At 50.8% G+C, this 20,407-nt stretch overlaps 1 protein-coding gene across 4 annotated transcripts in view; it reads right to left on the bottom strand.

The window, feature by feature from the left end:
• The window catches only part of PTPN11 (protein tyrosine phosphatase non-receptor type 11), a 93,175-nt gene that overhangs the window by 5,125 nt on the left and 67,643 nt on the right, over nucleotides 1-20,407 (bottom strand). For 2 of the 4 annotated variants that reach the window (XM_008272268.4, XM_008272269.4), the window contains exons 7-15: nucleotides 19,569-19,665; nucleotides 16,208-16,287; nucleotides 15,924-16,082; nucleotides 11,047-11,178; nucleotides 9,554-9,720; nucleotides 8,168-8,235; nucleotides 7,550-7,701; nucleotides 2,423-2,535; nucleotides 548-649 (exon numbers count right to left, since the gene is read on the bottom strand). In XM_008272268.4, coding sequence (XP_008270490.1) covers nucleotides 580-649; nucleotides 2,423-2,535; nucleotides 7,550-7,701; nucleotides 8,168-8,235; nucleotides 9,554-9,720; nucleotides 11,047-11,178; nucleotides 15,924-16,082; nucleotides 16,208-16,287; nucleotides 19,569-19,665 — 1,038 coding nt within the window. In that variant the 3' untranslated portion in view covers nucleotides 548-579. The remainder of the gene's footprint in view (nucleotides 1-547; nucleotides 650-2,422; nucleotides 2,536-7,549; nucleotides 7,702-8,167; nucleotides 8,236-9,553; nucleotides 9,721-11,046; nucleotides 11,179-15,923; nucleotides 16,083-16,207; nucleotides 16,288-19,568; nucleotides 19,666-20,407) is intronic. The other 2 variants (XM_008272270.4, XM_051826560.2) reach the window with 1 other exon arrangement.

The following is a 20,407-nucleotide window of genomic DNA, read 5'->3' as shown; positions in this document are numbered from 1 at the left end:
TAAATCTTAAAAAAAAATTGTTCTTAGGGACATGTGCTTGGCACTGCCGTTAAGATGCCGCCTGGGACTCCTGCATCCTGTTTCAGAGCGCCTGGGTTCAAGTCCCCCTGTGCTTCCAACCCAGTTTGCTGCTAACACACACCTGGGAGGTAGCAAGGAATGGCTCAAGCACTTACGTGCCTGCCACCTACCTGGAGACCTGGATGGAGTTCCAGGCTGTTGTGGGCATTTGAGCAGTGAACCAGCAAATGAAAGACCTCTGTCTGTCTCTGTCTTTCAAATAAGAAATACGGAAGTGTATTTTAAAACTACTCTCTCCCAGCAACATCAACCCCTGTGCCTGGGATAAGTACCCGCCTTGCTTCTTACACACATCATTCTATATTGGATTTTAATGCTTATATGAACTCCAACCTAAATCTAGCTTGGAGACAGAAATACAAGGAGGAGAAAAGGAGGCTGGTGTATGGCATTCCATGCCGGTACGGACTGAAGCAGTCACAAATCATACGGGACGCTAACGGAGACAGCACTGGCGTCTCCATACCGGTTTCTGCGCTCAGGTCCAGGCGGCTCTGCTCAGCGGAAGCTTTTCTGCTGCTGCATCAGGCCCACGTTCTCATAGACTCTAGCATTATCTTCTCGCATTCTGTGGGGGAAAGAAGGAAGGCATTTACAGAAGTGCAGTCCATGCTGCCTAAGCTTACAAGATACCCATAAAGCACACACTACTGCCTACGGGGACCAGTTCCGATGCAGTCACGGTCCCCGCTCCCCCGAGCTGACACTCCCGGAAGGGATGCAAGACATGAACACACAGCGATACGATGACAGCCTCAAGTCCCGGTGCTGTCTGGGGTGGGATGGAAGCAGGCTGTCTTTCAGGCAAGCAGCGCAAAGCAGTCTGTAGGATGAGGCCCTGGAGTCAGACTGCAAAGCAGGGTGGAGAGAAAGGAATCACAGTGATTTCTAGAAGGATCTGAACAAGCAAAGGTCCAAGAAAATAAAGTGTGGGAGCAGCCAGGCTTGGAGGTCCATTAGCATCCACCCAGGTGACGTGAGGGGAATGTTGGCTCCGAGCGCTGGGAGGCATCCAGGAGCCCAAATTCATTTCTGAGCGCAGGGAGAGATCAGAGCAGGCAGGCAGGGCAGAGAGCCCCGCAGTGTGGGTGCCAGCCTGCAGGGGCTCCAGGACTGTGCACCCCACAAGGAGGATGACAGACAGAGAGGCTGCCAGCCCCGGGGCTGCCGCTGCTAATAAGGGTAGTCGCTCAAGCTGCTTCTGTGAGGCCGACGTGAGGAGACAGCTTTCTGGCAAGGACTCAGAGACCTGACGCTCCGGATCCTCGGCAAACTTCTGCAGAGCGCGATTTAAAATGCCAGCTCCCCCAGCCCATCCACGGGACACAGAAAAGCAGGCAGCAGGAGGGGCAGCTTGGAGGAGAGAATCCTTCCGCTATGTAATTTCATTTCAACGGAAACAGAAAGTAAGTGGAAACGCAAGCCTTCCAGATGCGACCTAACAGGCTTGTACAGAATATTAAAGTCAGCAGGGCTTTAAAATTCCACATCAGATTCAAAGAGAGACAAGACTCTCAGGGGAAAATAAAAAGTAAATGTTATACTGAAGAGTGACTTCAGAATACATATGAAAATAACAACTTAGAACTGTCATGCCTGTAATCAATATAACGGAATGTCTTCCTATCATGTTTTAGTTTAAACAAGGAGTGGCAAAGTTTTCTGGAAAGAACAAGAGTGCATATTTTCAGCTCGGTAGGCCATGCAGTTTCTGTCGCGTATTGTTCTTTAAAACCCAGTCACAGGCTACACAGAAAAAACCAGATTTGGCCTCTGAGCTGTAGCTTGCTGATGTCTGGTTTAAATACCCAAAGTACATTTCTGCTACTGGTGGGAAACTGACAGGCCATGAGTGCACTGATGTACGCACTGTTGATTTATTTACTCTTCATTAGCAGAGTCGTAACATGTCAGAGGGGACGTGACCCTCCTCAGCAATGATTCCCACATCAACAAAAGAAAACTCAAGATTCTCCCTGGAAAACCACTGCCTGATACACTTACGAGAGAACTTTTTAAAACGTCCATGGAAAATGGAATTAATCTCTGTCCGTCTACCTTTCAAATAAGTAAATCTTTCTTTTAAAATGGAATTAAAGGAAAAGTCTATTCTGGCATAAAAAACTGCTGAAATCTATGCATCACTTGTTTTTCTCCCCACAGTAAGCATTTTCTGTGAACTCTGCAAGCCCCCCGTGTGGTCCCGAGTCAACCCACAGAACCCGCCGTCACCGACACACGGGTCACCAGGCAACACCACCGTGTGCCGGAGAGATGCGAGAGCGGCAAAGGCTTTTCAAAAACCTCCGTTCCGGTAAGAACTTCCTTCTTCACTACTTACTCCGCACAGGGAGGCGCGGGGGTACAGGGCGGGAGGGGGCTCTGATCCCCGCTTGTCTGCTCGGCGAGGGAATACTTGATGTTTGTGTATTCGTGCCCTTTCCTCTTGCTTTTCTGAAAGTCGGAAGAGCACACGTATGAGGGACTGTGACTTTTGTAAAGGAAGAAAGAATCAAAACAGGCATTTCACCAAGAAATTTTAAAAAGAGCCACAGAAAGCCAGACAGGCCAGAGCCCTGAGGATGCTGACGTAGACCTGATGGTTCCGGAATGCACCTCAAGGTAAACACACCGCGTGAGCGCCAAGTGCGCGGCAGCCACTCCACTCCAAAGCACGGAGCGTCCGACGTTCCCGCCTTGCGGTACTGAACCTCAGGACCTGTAGCTGAGCAAGGGGAGCTCACACCTTCTCTGCCGCGTTGGCACCCGGTCACTGGTGGCGCATGTAACGATTTCCCGGCAGACGGCTGGGAGAGGCGTCTAACGGCTGCACTCTCACTAGAAACAATAAGGCACTCCACCCTCTCCTCCCCTCACCCCCAGAAAAGACCCAAGCTCCTTTAGTTATTCAGTTTTGGCTCTAACCATACCTGGGGGCGGGGCAAAGACGACCAGTAGCAAGGTGTCTCATTTCAGACACAGAGTGAACTACACTTCCAGAACTCTTGGGTAGATGATTTATTCTTTTCTAACTTTTCCCTAAACACAGCCAATTCTGAAAATCTCATCTGTCAAGTGAGCAGCATCCCATAATGTTACCTTCCTTGTGGGAGTGCAGCCCCATCAAACACTGCGTAGACGCGGGAGCTTCCACGCACCGCGAAGGAGGGAAGCGGGCACCAGCGCTGTGGCGCACCGTTCCAGGCAGTAGTTCTAGGAACTCAGCAGGCAGCAAAACCGAAAGGCGCAGAGCTCACAACCCTGACCAGCTGCTTCTCCAGGAACCCCTGCCCGTGAGCCTGCACGAGCTGTGGTGTGGGACAGGACATTCTTGACAAGGCCCACTGACAGGACAGAGGAACGCGATGCATTCACACGGCGAAGTCAAATGTGGCAGTGAAGAGCAACAACACAGGCTCCATAAAACACTGTTTATGAAAACACATTTCATAAACAATGCTAAGTGCAAAACACAAGTCCCACAACAGTCAAGCAGTGTGATGCCATCTGGGCAAATGTTCCGAACTGACTAAATGAAATCCACAGTTTACAGGTACCCGTGTTTTATCATCTAAAAAGAGACTGCAAGGCTAGTGACTGCTTGAGGGTTTCAGGCATGGAATGCGGGGGATGCAGGGGTAAGGGTCAAAGGGGAACTTAGCTGTCCCTGCTACACTTGACTTCTTCCCTTTAATTAAATGTTTGTTTTCATCCACTTGAAAGGCAGAGCAACAGAACAACAGAGAGAGAGAGAGAGAGAGAGAGAAGCTAGATTTTCCATCTGCTGGTTTACTCCCCAAACAGCTGCAACAGGCAGGGGGTGGCCAGGCCAAAGCCAGGAGCTAAGAATTCCACTGGGGTCTCCCACATGGGGTCCCGGGTATTTGAGCCATCATCCACTGCCTCCCAAGCACATCTGCAGGGAGCTGGATCAGAAACGCAACAGCCAGGATCAAACCTGCTCTCTGATCTGGGATGCAGGCACCCAAGTGGGAGCTTAACCTGCTGCACCACAACACCAGCCCCCTGGCTTGTTTTATAAAGGGGAAAAGCCTTGAAATAAATGAAGGAGTTGGCATTGCGGCATAGTGGGTCAAGTTGTCACCTGCAACACCAGCATCACATATGGGTGCCGGTTCGTGTCCTGGCTGCTCCATTTCTGATGCAGCTCCCTACTAATGGCCTGGGAGAAGTAGCAGAAGATGGCCCACGGCTGGCACCGTGGCTCACTTGGCTAATCCTCTGCCTGCAGTGCCGGCACCCTGGGATCTAGTCCCGGTTGGGGCACCAGATTCTGTCCCGGTTGCTCCTCTTCCAGTCCAGCTCTCTGCTGTGGCCCAGGAGTACAGTAGAGGATGGCCCAAGTGCTTGGGCCCTGTACCTGCATGGGAGACCGGGAGGAAGCACCTGGCTCCTGGCTTTGGATCGGCACAGCACACCGGCTGTGATGGCCATTTTGGGGGTGAACCAATGGAAAGGAAGACCCCCCCTCTCTCACGCTAACTCTACCTGTCAAAAAAAAAAAAAAGATGGCCCAAGTACTTGAGCCCCTGCCACCCACATGGGAAACCCAGAAGAAGCTCCTGGCCCACCGCTGGCCATTGTGGTCATCTGGGAAGTGAACTAGCAGATTGAAGATCTCTCTTTCTGCCTCTTCTCTTTCTTCAACTCTTTCAAATAAATCTTAAAAAAGAAAAACTTGGTGGGTTTTCAGACTGCCACTAAAACCTAACTGAAGATACTTCTTTTCCACAAACTAGGTTGCGAGTTCCTAGACTGATTAAAATGGTCCAACACAGAGAGCAACAAGTTATAGGATCCCATTTTTAAAAGCCAATGAATTGATGTGAAGGGGAAGGGGAGAGGGAGTGAGAGAGGGGAGCGTTGTGGGTGGGAGGGAAGATACAGGGGGGAGGAGGCTATTGTGGTCCATAAGCTGTACTTTGGAAATTTATGCTCATTAAATAAAAATAAATAAATAAAATAAAATAAAATAAAATAGATCTCCTGCCCATTTAAAAAAAAAAAAAGCCAATGAATGGGGCTGGTGCTGTGTGTGGCATAGCAAGTAAAGGCGCCACCTGCAGTGCCAGCATCCCTTGTGGGCACCAGTTCGAGTCCCAGCTGCTCCACTTCTGATCCAGCTCTCTGCTATGGCCTGGAAAAGCAGCAGAAGATGGCCCCTGCACCGGCATGAGAGACCTGGAAGAAGCTCCTGGCTCCTGGCTTCGGATAGGCACAGCTCTGGCCATTGTGGCCAGCTGGGGAGTGAAACAGTGGATGGAAGACTTCTTTCTCTCTCTCTCTGTCTCTCCTTCTCTCTTTGTGTAACTCCAACTTTCAAATACATAAACAAACCTTTACAAAAAAAAAAAAAAGCCCAAAGGCCCATGTAAAAACAGTAGTTAATATGCTTATTAACCTAGCACCAACAATATCAACACCCAAAAAGCACTGGCTGCATGATGACTGCAAGCACTTTAGAGGCAGGATTACTGGGACTGTTACTTTGCCCATTCCATATTCTGTAACACCTGAATTATTAAGGGTGCAGCAACTAAGCTGCTGCTTGGGACGCCCACACGCCATGTCAGCGCGCCTAGCTCAAGTCCCAGCTACTCCACTTCCCATCCAGCTCCCTGCTAATGTGAGCCAGGGAGGCAGCAGAGGACGGCCCCAGTGCTCGGGTTCCTGCCACCATCTGGCAGAGACTGAGTTCCAGACTCTTGGCTTCAGCCTTGCCCAGCCCTGACTGTGAAAGGCATTTAAGAATGAACCACAGGATGGACGATCTCTCTTACTCTTTTTGTCTCTCTCTGCCTCAAATAAAATGAAAATAAATAAATAAAAAATGTTTTTAAAGTACTAAGGACTATGTTTTGCTTTTGACCTCTACCAGCCACAACCCTTCCAAGAAAAAGGTAGCAATGAAGATTTTTTTTTTTTTAAACTAGTTCCTAAATCCAACTCAAAACTTTAGCTTTAGGGTCAGGGAGAACCTATGGTAATAAGAAGACCCTCAATCCTCCTAACAAGAATAAAAATCTTCTAGAGTCTTCTAAGTTTCTAAAAGAAATGAGTCCTTACACTTTAGCCCTACTTTTCTGAGCAAGGTTAAATGTGTGCTTCAAGACCCTTCGGAATGGTTTTCAACACGTAGCGGCTGTGCTACATTCTCTGATTAACAGTCTTTCGTAACTTTCTCCTTAAACTATGGCTGGCCTCAGCAACTGGAAGGCACGTGTCACGTAACTGACAGATGCCATCTGAGTATCTCATCGCAAGCTTGGGGCGACGTTTGACGCTGCTGTGGAGGCACCATTTGGAACATGTTCACGGCCCGCATCAGCCTGCTCAACGCACACCCTGCAGGGCAGCAGGGCATGACTCCAGTCCCTGGGTCCCTGCTGCCCACGCGCAAGACTCAGACGGGGCCCCAGCCTCCTGGTCTCAGTCTGGCGAAAACCCAGCTGTTGAGGGCGTTTGGGGAGTGAACCAGTGGATAGAAGAGCTCTGTCTCTGTGTCTCTTTCTATCCTTCTGTTTTTCAAATAAAATGCAAATAAAGAAAAGAAATAAAAATAAAATGACAACTGGGATCTTGTTAATTATTTGGCCCCAGACCTCTCTATATATGCTGCTTCTGTACAATTAAACAATCCAGTGTCTCCCTGTGGACTGAGAATTCACTACACTCATTCACAGGTGCCTTACGCTGGCTAAGCCAACATTGACAGCGTGGCTGCTATCCCACTGGATATTTCAAGTAGGTGGCGGGTCCCTGTTTGAGACACAGTTTTCTGGAAGGCACTAAACAGAGAGGAGCAGGCAAATGGCACTGATGTTTAGACGTCTCCCCATCTGCAGCACAGCAACAGGGCTGAGGGGGCTCGGAGAGGGGGCGGGCACAGCTCCCCAAAGGAGCAGTCCTCTCCTCCCTCCTCTCGTTTCAGCAGGTTCCTCATTAACACAGTTTTGTGTCTGTTATGAAAAGCTTCAAATGGAAAGGTGCCAATTCCGCATCCTTCTTCATTATGCACAGCTTATTAAAACTGAAATTTCACTGTTTCCAACTAGACCAAATTAGTAGTTCAAACCACTGTGCGCTATTAAGAGTGAGGCATTCATTTTAGAAGATGGAATCAGAATAAACATGGCCTGGATCAAAGCTGGAACAGGTTGGAAACACCAAGGCTTTGAGGGCTGAGCTTGCCACGTGAGCCTGGGAAAATCGCAGGCATGGCACGGCAGCTGCTCCACCTGGCGGGCCCCTCCCTGGGTGCCTCTGTACCAAACAGAGTGGCAACTAACTACTGCTTCCAGGAAGCCCTTCTAGGTGGGTACTTGTTTCCACCCCCAAATAAGCACAGGTGCCTATCAGAGCCTGGGGCCCCGCTCAGGAGGAAAGCACCCCCAGGCTGCCCGGAGAGGATGTGAAAACCTGCACGCCAGCCCCTCCTGGCTTGTACCTGCTCCTCCTCGATCCTGCGCTGTAGTGTTTCAATGTAATGCTGGACAGCCATGTAGATAAAGCGGTACTGCGCCTCTGTCTGCACCATCCCTGACCTCTGAGACCGCACCATCTGAATGGTCTTGGGCACGTCAATGTCACAGTCAACACCTGCAAAGCAACCAACCACCACGAAGCATTAGGAGACTGCAGGGTCAGCGAGAAGCTCGTCCACATCCAGCTCTTAGCAGATGCGAGAGGAGGCAGATTCGCTAAGGTGCGAGCTGAGCACGTTCCCCTGGGCTGTGGCCCAACCCCAGCGACCCAGGAAGACGGCAACGTGTCAGACACCAGGATTCCGACTCCCCTTTCCAGTCCTGTAAGCCAGCACTCGGGAGCTGGGTAGGAACCCACCACTGCCTTCACGACAAAGGCCGTGGCAGTAGGGTCCTCAGCTCCTGGGCTGCATCTGAGGCCAAAAGCTCACACAGCACAACTTCCGTTCTCACGTGAACTGAAAGCAGAAGTGCCAGCCCGTTTCCGTGAGACGCTTTCACATTCGAATTCCCTTCCCCAGCGCCTTCCTTCCAGGAACTAACAGCCGGAGCTGCAGCTTCTGGCCCTCCGGGAGACCTACCTTTTTCTCTGATGATGTCAATAAGGATATCAATCACAATAAACGTCCCTGTCCGGCCGATTCCAGCACTGTGGGCAGAAGGACAAGACGCAGGGAGAGTGGAATCACTCACGGGAGTTTTATACCCAAAAACCAAGCTATTAATATTAACAGAAACAATATCTGCTCTTGGGAGTACTTATAACATAGTATGTTTATATCTGAAGATATATTAGCAACGAACACAGAGCTTTGCCATCAGCCAACCAGGGCTTAAAGCCCAACTTCTCCAGTACCGTGTGCCTGAGGCAAGCCCTGCAGTGTCCCCTCCTGTGCAATGGGGACAACAGCAATGCTTCACAGACTACGGTGAGGATAAGACATAATAATGGAGGGGGGCCGGCGCTGTGGCGTAGCAGGTAGCACTGAGCCTGCAGTGCCGGCATCCCATATGGGTGCCAGTTCGAGTCCCGGCTGCTCCACTTCCAATCCAGCTCTCTGCTGTGGCCTGGAAGATGGTCCAAGTCCTTGGGCCCCTGCACCCATGTGGGAGACGAGGAAGAAGTTCCTGGCTCCTGGCTTCAGATCAGCGCAACTCCCGCCCTTGCAACCATTTGGGGAGTGAACCAGCAGATGCAAGATCTCTCTCTCTCCGCCTCTGCTACTCTGTAACTCTGCCTCTCAAATAAATAATTTTTTTTAAAAAATAATAATGTAGGAAAAGCACTTAATTCAGAGGTTAGGACAATAAATGGCAGTTTTTTAAAAAACAGAACAAGTAAGTCCTCTCACACATCTACTTGTCCAACACACAAATGAGATTAGGAAATCAGACTTCCCCAAGTACAATCACGAAGCGCAGACTTGGATACCAGCAGCCAGCACATTCTGGTGCAGGGCTCGGCTTCCATCAAAGGCCTCGGCACGAAGCAGTTGGAATCTTTTGAAGCAAATAAGCACAAGGACAGGGTCGGGGAAAATACGTGAGGGGACATCAAAAAGTTTGTGGGAAGTGGAGCTAAAAGATAAGTTTCCTTGGGTGCAAAGAAAAATTGTGAAATCTACACACAGCATTTTAGAACATGCATTTTCCACTAACTCGGTGAACACCCTTCATCTCTTACTTCCTCAGCGGAAGAGAACAGAATCACAAAGAGATGGACCCTAAATTACTGGATTTCAAAAGAAAACGTAGTCAGAAGCACTAGACGGGGCGTCGGTGAGAACAAGGGCTGTGTCCAGCCCGCCCACCAGCCCGACCCCGCAGTCCTGCAGGGTCTGTAGGAAGCGAGCATCCCTACTGCAGCCTGTTCAGGCCTTAAGCACAGGTAAACTGCCAGGGATGGCCGGTGAAAGCAGCCCTGGGGGGCAGGCACAGGCTGCGGCAGGAGGGGCAGGGGCTGTCACCTGCAGTGAACCACGACCGGGCCGGCGTCCATGATGCTCTCCTGCTTGTGGTGGACCTCCTCCAGGAAGTCCAGCACGCCCCCGGGGTCGCTGGGCACGCCGTGGTCCGGCCAGGTCCGAAAGTGGTATTGCCAGACCGTTCTCTCCGTATTCCCCTGGAGTAGAGCCAAGAAAAACCAGAACCGAATTAAATAAATCAAGGGGTGGAGGAGCCGCCCGGTTCTGAGCTTTCCCACCTGCTACGGAAGTCACCGGTGCTGGCGGGCCCAGCGGCGCTCAGTCGCCACCTAAAGGCCCACTTGAGTCTCCAGGGCGCTCCCGTGCCAAGAAGCCAAGCAGACAGACTTTGGGAGTCGGGTGGGGAGGTTTAGGCTCAAACCCCAGATATTCACACTCACTCCAGCCCTTGGGCAGCTCTGAGCCTCAATGTCTCCATGTGCAAAATGTGAAGAATCACCTCTCTCTCGCCGCCTCTCTATACCACTGTGGGGACGGACAGCTCAGCGGCACACTGCCACTGGCCAGCACCCGAGGGCTGATCTGAGGACAGGGATCGCAAACAGAGACAGCGAAGGCCCCGAGACTGCAGGAGACAAGGGGGATTATGTCTGTGCTCAGCCCAGCCCAGGTCACTGCAGTGGCACTAGTCATGGCTACCCAGTCCCTGCATATCTGGGGACAACCCAAGGCAAGCGACAATTACAAAGGTAGCTGCCAAGCAGAAATGAGAGACCGAGGTGCCGGAGACGCTTATCTTCGGTTCTGTTGACAAATGCCCCATCTTCTCATCACCACGGGTTTCTGAGTAGCTGTCAGGACACCCCCCACACCCCCCGCCACCTCCCCGCGTAGCTCCTTTGCAGTAGCACACTGGCCCAGGAGTTTGGCACCCTGGGTGCAGGTGCTGATGGAAGACTGCTGGTTTCTCCTGAATCCTGGTAATGTGGTTTCTATTTTGTACAGAATTTTATATTTTCTCTAAAGCACTGCCATGCAACATCACATAAGCTCCACCCTGCCCAGGAAGGAAGAATTAGGGCAGAGACCTTGTTGACCGTTTTCCAAGGTGCAGGGCGTGGACATGCAGCCACTCTGGGGGCAGGTCTCTCACTCCCTGACAGTGGAGCTGCCTGGTTTAGGGGCCACCCTGGAACATCAGCTCTGAGAGAGACCTGCCCCACGGACTCCATCTCAAGGCCCCAGTCACTCAGGAACACACCAACCACCCTGGGCCCCTACAGACTGAACTCAGGGAGCTCAATTTACTCTAAATGTCCTTTCTCCCCAGGCACTGGGAGGGCACAGCCATGCCTGTCTCGTTCACATGCACCAGGAGTGCCTGACTGTGCTTGGCACACAGAAGGTATCCCAACAACGGCTACTTAATCAATGTGTGAAGCCAGGCAGGAGTGCACGCACACAAGCGTAGCTGCAGGACCCTGGACCACTGCACACCACGAGCCCCGGCCTCTAAAATACGACAATATACTTACTTGTCCGACCTTCGAAAGTTTAAGTTCTCTTAAGGTATAGTCATGAGCGGCACTTTCTTTGACGTTCCTAACACGCATGACACCGTATTCTTTTAGAGCATACTCATCGGGCCAGTATTTGACACATTTACTCTGGAAGGGACCAGAGAAAAGACAGTTAACCTCCGTGAGCTCCCAACAAAAGCCTAGGCTGGCAGCAAACAGTCTAACAGGGAAATGGCACGTCTGGCTTCTTCGTGTGGCTCAACAGTTAACTCACGACCTGGGACAAGCGCAGCCCCTGTCAGAGCTGGGTGCCAGCCCTGGCTACTCTGCTTCCTGGAAATTCAGCTTCCTGCTAACACAAGAAGGCTGATGCTGGGAGGCAGTAGATTACAGCTCAAGTCCTTGGGCTCTGCCACCCATGTGAGAGACCCGGACTTGAGTTCCGGGTTCCTGGCTTTAGCATGACCCAGCCTTGACTGTTGCAGGCATTTGTGGCGTCAAATGGGGATGGAGGACTTCTCTCCCTCACACACACACACTCACTCTCTCTTACTCTCTCTGCCTTTGAAACAAAATGAAAATAAATAGATAAAAATATAAGGAAGGAAGGGCTCAAAGAAGAAAAGCAGGTGCTGGGCCGGCGCCACAGCTCAATAGGCTAATCCTCCGCCTGTGGCACCAGCACCCCAGGTTCTAGTCCTGGTCAGGGCGCTGGATTCTGTCCCGGTTGCCCCTCTTCCAGGCTAGCTCTCTGCTGTGGCCCGGGAGTGCAGTGGAGGATGGCCCAAGTGCTTGGGCCCTGCACCCCATGGGAGACCAGAAGAAGCACCTGGCTCCTGGTTTCGGATCAGCGCAGTGCACCGGCCACAGCAGCCATTGGAGGGTGAACCAACAGTAAAGGAAGACCTTTTTCTCTGTCTCTCTCACTGTCCACTCTGCCTGTCAAAAAAAAAAAAAAAAAAAAAAAAAAAAAAAAAAAGGAAAAGAAAAAAAAAAGAAAGAAAGAAAGAAAAAGAAAAGAAAAGAAAGAAAAGCAGGTGCTTAGAGAAGTGGGACGAGAACCGGGCTCTCCCGGAGCTGCCCATCAAGTCACGGTCAAAGGCGAGTCCACGCTTGCTCATCTCTAAGGGAACAAGCCCCAGAGAGGGAGGGGCTCCAGTTTGTTGCTGTCTAGCACCACGGAGTCTGGAGTCCTAGAGATCTGCCAGTCACTCTGAGGGCAAGGCAAACAAGGATGTGGAGGCGGCTGAGCTGCCCACCGAGCCAGACCGTCTGGTTCATTTCCGCACCTGTGTAGGAGGACTCGAGGCCTTCTCTCACCCAAGTGTGAACAGCTCTGTCACGGAAAGGCAGCCTACGGGGCTTTGACCCAACTGCTTCTTCTATCCCCAGACCCATCTGATACCTACTATGCGCGTCACTTCCCCTGAACTGAGTGCCCAGCCCGCGGTCGCTGCTGGCTTCAGGAGCAGGCGAGCTGAAAAGCGCGGCACCAAGGAAACCGTTTCCGCTGCCAAAAAGGGAGCCGTTTTGCTCAATGGGAGGTGTGTGTGCATCTATCTGCTGATGGGTTCCGGGCAGGGAAAGGTTTTATGTTTTGTTTTTCTCTGGGGACAGTCGCCCATTCCACAAACTTCCTAAAGCCATCAAGGCACAAATATCAGCAAGAGAAATGGATCTTGCAGATCAGGAAGAAAGTCCCAGCTATGAGGACAAGCATGGAGCCCCGTGGCTGACTCATTTCCCTACCAGGATTCCTGGGTTCAGTTCCCCACAGCAGCTCCTGACTCCAGCTCCCCGTTAATGTACCCTCTAGGAGGCAGTGGGGACGGCTCAGATAACTGGGTTCCTGCCACCCCACCCACCTGGGGATGTGGATTGAGTCCCCGCTCCCAGCTTCAGCCCTGGCCCAGCCCCAGCTGCTGTAGTTCTTTGGAGGAATAAACTTGCAGGTAGAAGCACGCTCCTTCTGGTTCCCACCCTCTCTCTCTTTGCCTCTCAATTAATTAAAATGGCTTTATTTTAAAAAGAAAAAAAAAAAAAAAACTAGTTACAAAGCTCGTGTTAAGAGAGCAACTGCTAACATCGTCACAGTCCACGATTACCTGAAAGAAAACGTGGTAGGAGGAAGTTTCAACACAAGGATGCGGTCTCTTGTTCCTATTCTGGATTCAGCCTCTCCTCTGGTACTCTGCAGATCAAACCAACTCCTGATACAATGTTTATTTTCCCCAAAGAGTACTCAACGTACTCCATGCCACTGCTGGACAATCCGTTCTGAGAACACTGCAGTCACCACAGAGAACTCGGCAGAACGGAGCGGGCGACGATCCTGGACCGTCCCAGCCGACCTGAGGCGCCTGCGCACTGCTGCAGCCCTCCCCCGGGTTGCCCAGACTCTACAAACCTCGGAGACCGATTCTAAGACACGAGGGCTGACACGTTCTTTTCAACTGAAGCTCAGGAACCAAAGGAGTCCAGGGTCTGGTGTTCCTCTGAGTCCTGGGGGTACCAAGGTCATCAGAAAGACCAGTGGAGAGGGTAAAGGCTCGCTGTGCCTTCCGCTCTGCGGCCCCAAACCAAGGAGGGAGGGTGGGAAAGCAGGCAGAGACCGGGCGGGGCAGTGAGGAATGCGGCCGAGCGCTCCGGCCCAGGTCTGTGTGCAGCAGCTCTGAGGGGGACTGCCACTGCTTCCTCGGAGGCCACGCGAGAGCCTCTCTCCACAGCCCCCCCCACCCCGAGGACAGGCGGCCTCCCACATCGGCCTCCGGGGAGAAGGACAGAGGGCCTCCAGCGTCTCTCCGTACGTAGCACAGGCAACTCTCGCCCGAAGCAGGAACTGTGAAGAGTCTGGACAGGTCCGTTCATTCAAGAACACTCCATCGCCTGCAGGCAGCTGCCGCGGGCAAGCTCTGCCGCACAGCTCACCAGGTCTGGCCTCTCACGTGGGCTGATGGGTATCGTCTCGGAGGACGGCACAGAAACCTTGTACAATCAAACTGACATGTGGGAGGGCTAAGATCCCAAGTCCCCCCATCTGCCTTGGGCAGAGGTGTGCTTGCTACATTTCACGTAATTCTTACATAAGCCAATTAAAGGGCATCTAAAAAAATCTTTGATTAGAACACAAACAAAAACAGAACCATTTCATTTTAAAAAATAAATAAAATAAACCCTGCCTGGATGGGCTCACTTTGGAATAACACAGGGAGCTACGTCACTGTCAGATCCGTCCGCACTTCTGAGGTGTGGGAGTTTCCGGAAGTGCTGCGCAGTGTGTGGGGAGCCAGGCAGGAGGCAGATGCCGCTGGCCGCTGGCGGAGTCTTACACAGGGCCGGCCCCCCAGAGGGCAATGCCACCCTCTGAGGTGGCACTGAGTACTCTTTGGGGAAAATAAACATTGTATCAGGTCTGTCAAAGAGTTGGTTTGATCTGCAGAATACCAGAGGAAAGGCTGAATCCAGAATAAGAGACCACATCCTTGTGTTGAAACTTCCTCCTACCATGTTTTCTTTTCTTTCAGGTAATCATGGACGGTGACGATGCTAACAGTTGCTTGTTTTTTTGGTTTTTTGTTTGTTTTTGTTTGTTTGTTTGTTTTGACAGGCAGAGTGGACAGTGAGAGAGAGACAGAGAGAAAGGGGTCTTCCTTTGCCGTTGGTTCACCCTCCAATGGCTGCCGCGGCCGGCGCACTGAGGCCGGCGCACCGCGCTGATCCGATGGCAGAAGCCAGGTGCTTCTCCTGGTCTCCCATGGGGTGCAGGGCCCAAGCACCTGGGCCATCCTCCACTGCACTCCCTGGCCACAGCAGAGAGCTGGCCTGGAAGAGGGGCAACCGGGACAGAATCCGGCGCCCCGACCGGGACTAGAACCCGGTGTGCTGGCGCCACAAGGCAGAGGATTAGCCTAGTGAGCTGCGGCGCCGGCCTAGCAGTTGCTCTCTTAACACGAGCTTTGTAACTGCCTGAAAACGGACAGCACGCACATCGGATGACCCAGCACTCCTTCTTGACATCTAAGCTAGAGAAACACTCGCCATGTGCACGTGGAGACGAGAACGAGACTGTGTTCACTTCAGTACCGCCTGCAGGAGCAAAAACCGGCACACTTAATTGCCTATCTACGGCGTGACGGTTAAATAAATTATGGTCCATCCCCACCAGAGTATCACGCAATTGCTCGATAGAATGAGATGCCAGTATGCATCAACAGTGTAGAAATGACACTTCAAACCGAGAACAGGATTCTAGGCTGGAGGAGGGGACAGAGAAGGATGATACGGGCGATTTCAAGCTTAACTGTAATGTGGGAATATTTACATGAACACACAGTTTAGATGATTCAAAGTCTTCATACAGAGAGCTGACTTGAGCAGTGAACCCACTACTCCTCAAGGCTCTCATCACAGGCTTCCTTAAAGCCCTTATCCATTGTGGTTGCGAGTTACCCTCCCACCTTGGACAACTAAAAAACTGGAAAAATGAAATGATACATATAACAGTATTAGCACACAAGGACATTAGCACACAGGCATTATAAACTGGGGCCAGCGCTGTGGCTCAGTGGGTTAAAGCCCCGGCCTCCAGCACCAGCATCCCATACGGGCACCAGTTCGAGTCCCAGCTGCTCCACTTCTGATCCAGTTCCCTGCTAATGTGCCTGGGAAAGCAGCAGAAGGTGGTCCGAGTGCTTGGACCCCTGCACACATGTAGGAGACCTGAGGAAGCTCCTGGCTCCTGGCTTCAGTCTGGCCCAGATCTGGTCATTGCAGCCATTGGGGAGTGAACGAGCAAACGGAAGACTTCTCTCTCTCTCTGCTCTGCCTCTCCCTCTGTGTAATTCTTCCTTTCAAATAAATAAAACCTTGTGAGAAAACATTACAGAATGTACCTTTCCCCGTTCCACCTCTTTCGTTGTCATGACGATCACACGGGAGTTCTCCTGGAACACCATCCGCCAGAAGTCGTTCACCGTGTTCTGCAGGCATCCTTGCGTGGCAATGTAACTCTTCCTGGGCTTTGAATTGTTGCACTTGGTTTCAAATTCAGGCTAGAATGTAGGAAGAAAATCCTTCAGACATTCGAATATTGCTTTCAGGACACAAGGAAGGATTTGCAGTACAGAAACCTGCTGGCAACATGTGGTCAGAGAACATCATGAACGGCCAAGTTTACCATGATGATGTTTGCGTTGATGTAATCCGAAGCAGGCTCGTTGGGATCCCCGTCATGCAGGACGACCCTGGTGTGGTCAACTGGAAGAGAGGGAGACCACTGTCACCTTGGAACACAGACTGCTTCAAGACACACCAGTTCACAGCAGCCACGCCACACACTCATCTAAGTTTTGTTCATTTAATGATAAAGCCACAAAAAAATTAAACCCCAATAAGCACAACGGTAAATGCCCCATGAGCCTGACAATGCTTCCTCTACAGCTCCCCGTGCCTAGTAACATACTAGGGGTCAACAGCACTTCTCACGAGGGACAGTGGGGATGGGTGCATGGGGGCCCTCCATACTATTTTTATAACTTCTGATCAATCCAAAATATTCTGAAACCAAGAGATTTCTTTTTAAAAAAAAAAAAAAGAGTAAAGTTCAGATAAATGCCATAATGTCTGAGATTTGCTTCAAAATAACTTGAGGAGTAGATCAGAGTATAAACAAAATAAGATTGGGCATGAGCTGATCACTGCTGACGGAGGGTGACAGGTATGCACAGGTTCTGTCTACTTTTAAATATATTTGAAATTTTCCATAATAGTTTTCATGGAACAGAACAAAATATAGTGTCTGGAAAACAAAATTCTGATAGCTTCCTTTTTTTTTTTTTTTTTTTTTTTTTTTTTTTTTTTTTTTTTTTTTTTTTTGAGGTGTATTTGTTTATCTGAAAGACGGTTAAGGGGATAGAGGGGGAGAGATACCTTCCATCCACTGGTTTACTCCTCAAACAGCTGCAACGGCCAGGACTGGGGCCGGCTAAAGCCAGGAGCCTGGAACTCACCTGAGTCTCCCATGTGGGCAGCAGCGGTCATCCTCCGCTGCCTTCTCAGGAACATTAGCAAGGAGCTGTATTGCAAGTGGAACAGCCTGGACTTGAAACAGTGATCCTACGGGATGCCAGTGTCACACACAGCAGCTTACTTGGCTGCACCAGAATGACAACCCCTGCCACTTTCCGCTGACCAAAGCTGTACAAACACAATCTTGGTATAAAAATCTGTGGCGGGCATTGTGGTGCAGCAGGCTAAGCTGCTGCTCCGGATGTCTGACTCCAAACTGAATCAAATAGTGGCTATTCCACTTCCAATCCAGCTTCCTACTAGTGCATCTGGGAGACAGCAGAGGATGGCCCAAGTACGTGAGTCCCTGCACCCACATGGGAGATCAGAAGAGTTCCTGGCTCCTGGCTTTGGCCTGGCCCAGCTGAAGATATCTGTCTTTCTATCTCCATATGTCTTTCTCTCTCGCCCTCGCAAATAAATAAATAAATAAGTATTTTAAAACTTGATTAATCAATCCATAACGTGAGTGTTCTGTGTAAAGCAACATGTCTTAGAAAAAGGATCAGTAACATGTATATTCTTTGGTTTCAGACTCTTCATCTTTTTTAAAAAAATGTTAGAGGAAACATCAGTCGGGGAAGTTTAAGGGAGAAAAAGATGTTAGATACTGCACACTGCTGTTCTCTTCATCTTTTCGGCATCCAGTGTCTCACTAATGAGTACCACTGGACCCCCTAAGTAGAACTGTAAACTTGAACGTGAAAAGGACGAGGCCTCCCGCAGTCGTTAGGGTCGTGCTGCGGCTCACACTGCCTCTCCACTAGCTCCTAGCTGCCTTGTTTCGTGCTGGAAAAGCCTTCACTTCCCTCCTCCACATGTGCTCACACCACGTGGATGTGATAAACACACACCACACAGAGGCACACACACATGCAGGAGAAGGACTAGGTTTCTCTCTCTCTCTCTGTCTCTCTCTCTCACACACACACACATACACACACACACAGGTTGGGTCTACAACATCTGACCAGACAGCTCTGACCGGATGAGATGTCAGCAATACTCTATCACTTTGATCATGTACCCCAATCAAAAGCTTTAGAACATTGAAACTAATACACATACGTGTATGATATATACACAAATAAGCCTTATTGTTTCATTGGATAAATACACTATGCACACACTGCCATCAACCTAGGTATCACAATTTTCAAGTTTTTTTCTCTTAAAGGATATAAACAAAGAGAACTTCAGAACGCTCCTTCCCTTCCCTTCCCTTCCCTTCCCTCTGTGCCCTGTCCTGCACAGCCCAGCCTGCGTAAGAGCATGAAACCAGTGGCAGTGCTGGCTCTGCACTAACTCTCATTGCAACCCTGACCAAACAGCCTGAGATGGGGATGATAAGAACACCTCCTTCCTGTATGCAGCATGGATCAAGTGGGGTCCAGATGCAAAGGGTTGGGTGCGGACCTAGCCCTTGGGAGAGGCAGGCTACAACTTGTTTGGGCCATTCTGGAGCCCTCCCCAAGGCCTGCCCCGTCATGGCTCAGCTTGGACTCTGTCTAGTTGCATGTGGTGTTACAGGAGGTACAGCCTTCTGAATATGTCCAAGGTCCTTGCCATGGTCTGGATGGTCTAAGTCAATCCCCAAGAGCCCCTTGTTAAATTCAACCCCCACTGTGAGGTCTGGAGGGCTGGAAACTTAATCGGACTATGGTGTTTACATGCGGGGTCCCTGGGAGGGCACCAGGGTGGAGCCTCCGTGACTGAATCCTGGAGGCTTTGTAAGAAGGAGAGAGAGCAGGCCACACACGCACACGCATGCACACGCACACACATACACACACACACGCACACGCACACACACACACTCCCTGTCTACTGCCACGAGACGAACCTGCTCAGGACTCTGCCAAGCAGCAAAGCTCTCACCCGACCCAGCCCCTCAGCCCTGGACCTTCAGAACCCTGGGCCAAAATAAACCTGGTTTCTTTATAAAGCTGCCTGCCTCGGGTGCGCCACAACAGTAACCGCAGACCAACAGCGCTTCCTCTGGGCCCAGCATAGGTGAGCACAGCGATCAGCGAGCACAGCAGGAGCCTGCTGCTTCCCAGCGAGGGGACAGAGGCCAGAAAGGAGGGGCACCTCATCCAAGACCCACAAGCTGGGTACGTGGAGCAAAGACACAAACTCGGATCCCTGAGGCTCATGGCAGTGGCCTGGCGCTAGGAGATCACAAGCCTCTTGGGCAGACAGAAAATCAATCAATCAGTTAATTTGCAGAAGGGAATGACCACAGCCAAAGCCTCCTAGAGGCGATTTTACTCTGTCATCAGCAGGACAGGAGCTCACTGAATGAGTCCTTCAATCCCCACCACTGGAGACTGTTTTACAAACTGCTCATAATTAAGAGGCTCAGGTCTCGGATCTGCTAACAAGAGCACCCGCCCTCCAGGAGGAGTGACAGGGACACATCACAGTGTCTGAGCTACAGTGACCAGCCTGCAGCAGATGTGAATACTTACAAGGCAGGATGTTTTTATATCTATTTTTGTTTTTATTTTCTTGCCTCTGACCCTCCTTCCGGCTGTAGAGAAGTTTGCACTCCTGTTGTTGTAGTGTCTAGAAAGAAAGAAAAATAAATCTTATGCATTAAGTCACCCGACAATACACACACAAAAGCAAACTCTGGCTCTGTGTTCTGCTTTAAGGAATTCATCCTCAGAAATGCACCATCAGGTGAGATGGCTACAAGAACACTCTCATGAACACTGCATCAACAGTGAGAAAAACATTTTAGAGGTTGAATTTTAAAATACCCAACAGGACAGAGCTGCCTGAGAAAGTATCACACAAGGGTGAGTATCGGCTCTGACAGTCAAGATGCCTGCCTCCTGCATCCGGGTGCCTGGGTTCGATTTCTGACTCTGGTTCCTGCTTCCAGTTCATGTGTGGAGGCAGAAGTGATGTTGGGCCAGCGCCGCGGCTCAATAGGCTAATTCTCCGCCTGCGGTGCTGGCACCCAGGGTTCTAGTCCCAGTCGGGGTGCAGGATTCTGGCCCGGTTGCCCCTCTTCCAGGCCAGCTCTCTGCTGTGGCCCGGGAGTACAGTGGAGGATGGCCCAAGTGCTTGGGCCCTGCACCCCAGGGGAGACCAGGATAAGTACCTGGCTCCTGGCTTCGGATCAGCGCAGTGCGCCAGCCACAGTGGCGATTGGAGGGTGAACCAACGGCAAAGGAAGACCTTTCTCTCTGTCTCTCTCTCACTGTCCACTCTGCCTGTCCAAAAAAAAAAAAAAAAAAAAAAAAAAGAAGTGATGCTGAAGCAACTGGGTTCCTGCCACCTATGTGGGAGACCTGGGTTG

Source organism: Oryctolagus cuniculus, chromosome 21, assembly GCF_964237555.1.
Source record: "Oryctolagus cuniculus chromosome 21, mOryCun1.1, whole genome shotgun sequence".
NCBI lineage: Eukaryota > Metazoa > Chordata > Mammalia > Lagomorpha > Leporidae > Oryctolagus > Oryctolagus cuniculus.
Note: the sequence above shows the minus strand (reverse complement) of the source record. Positions and strands in the feature narration are given on the sequence as shown.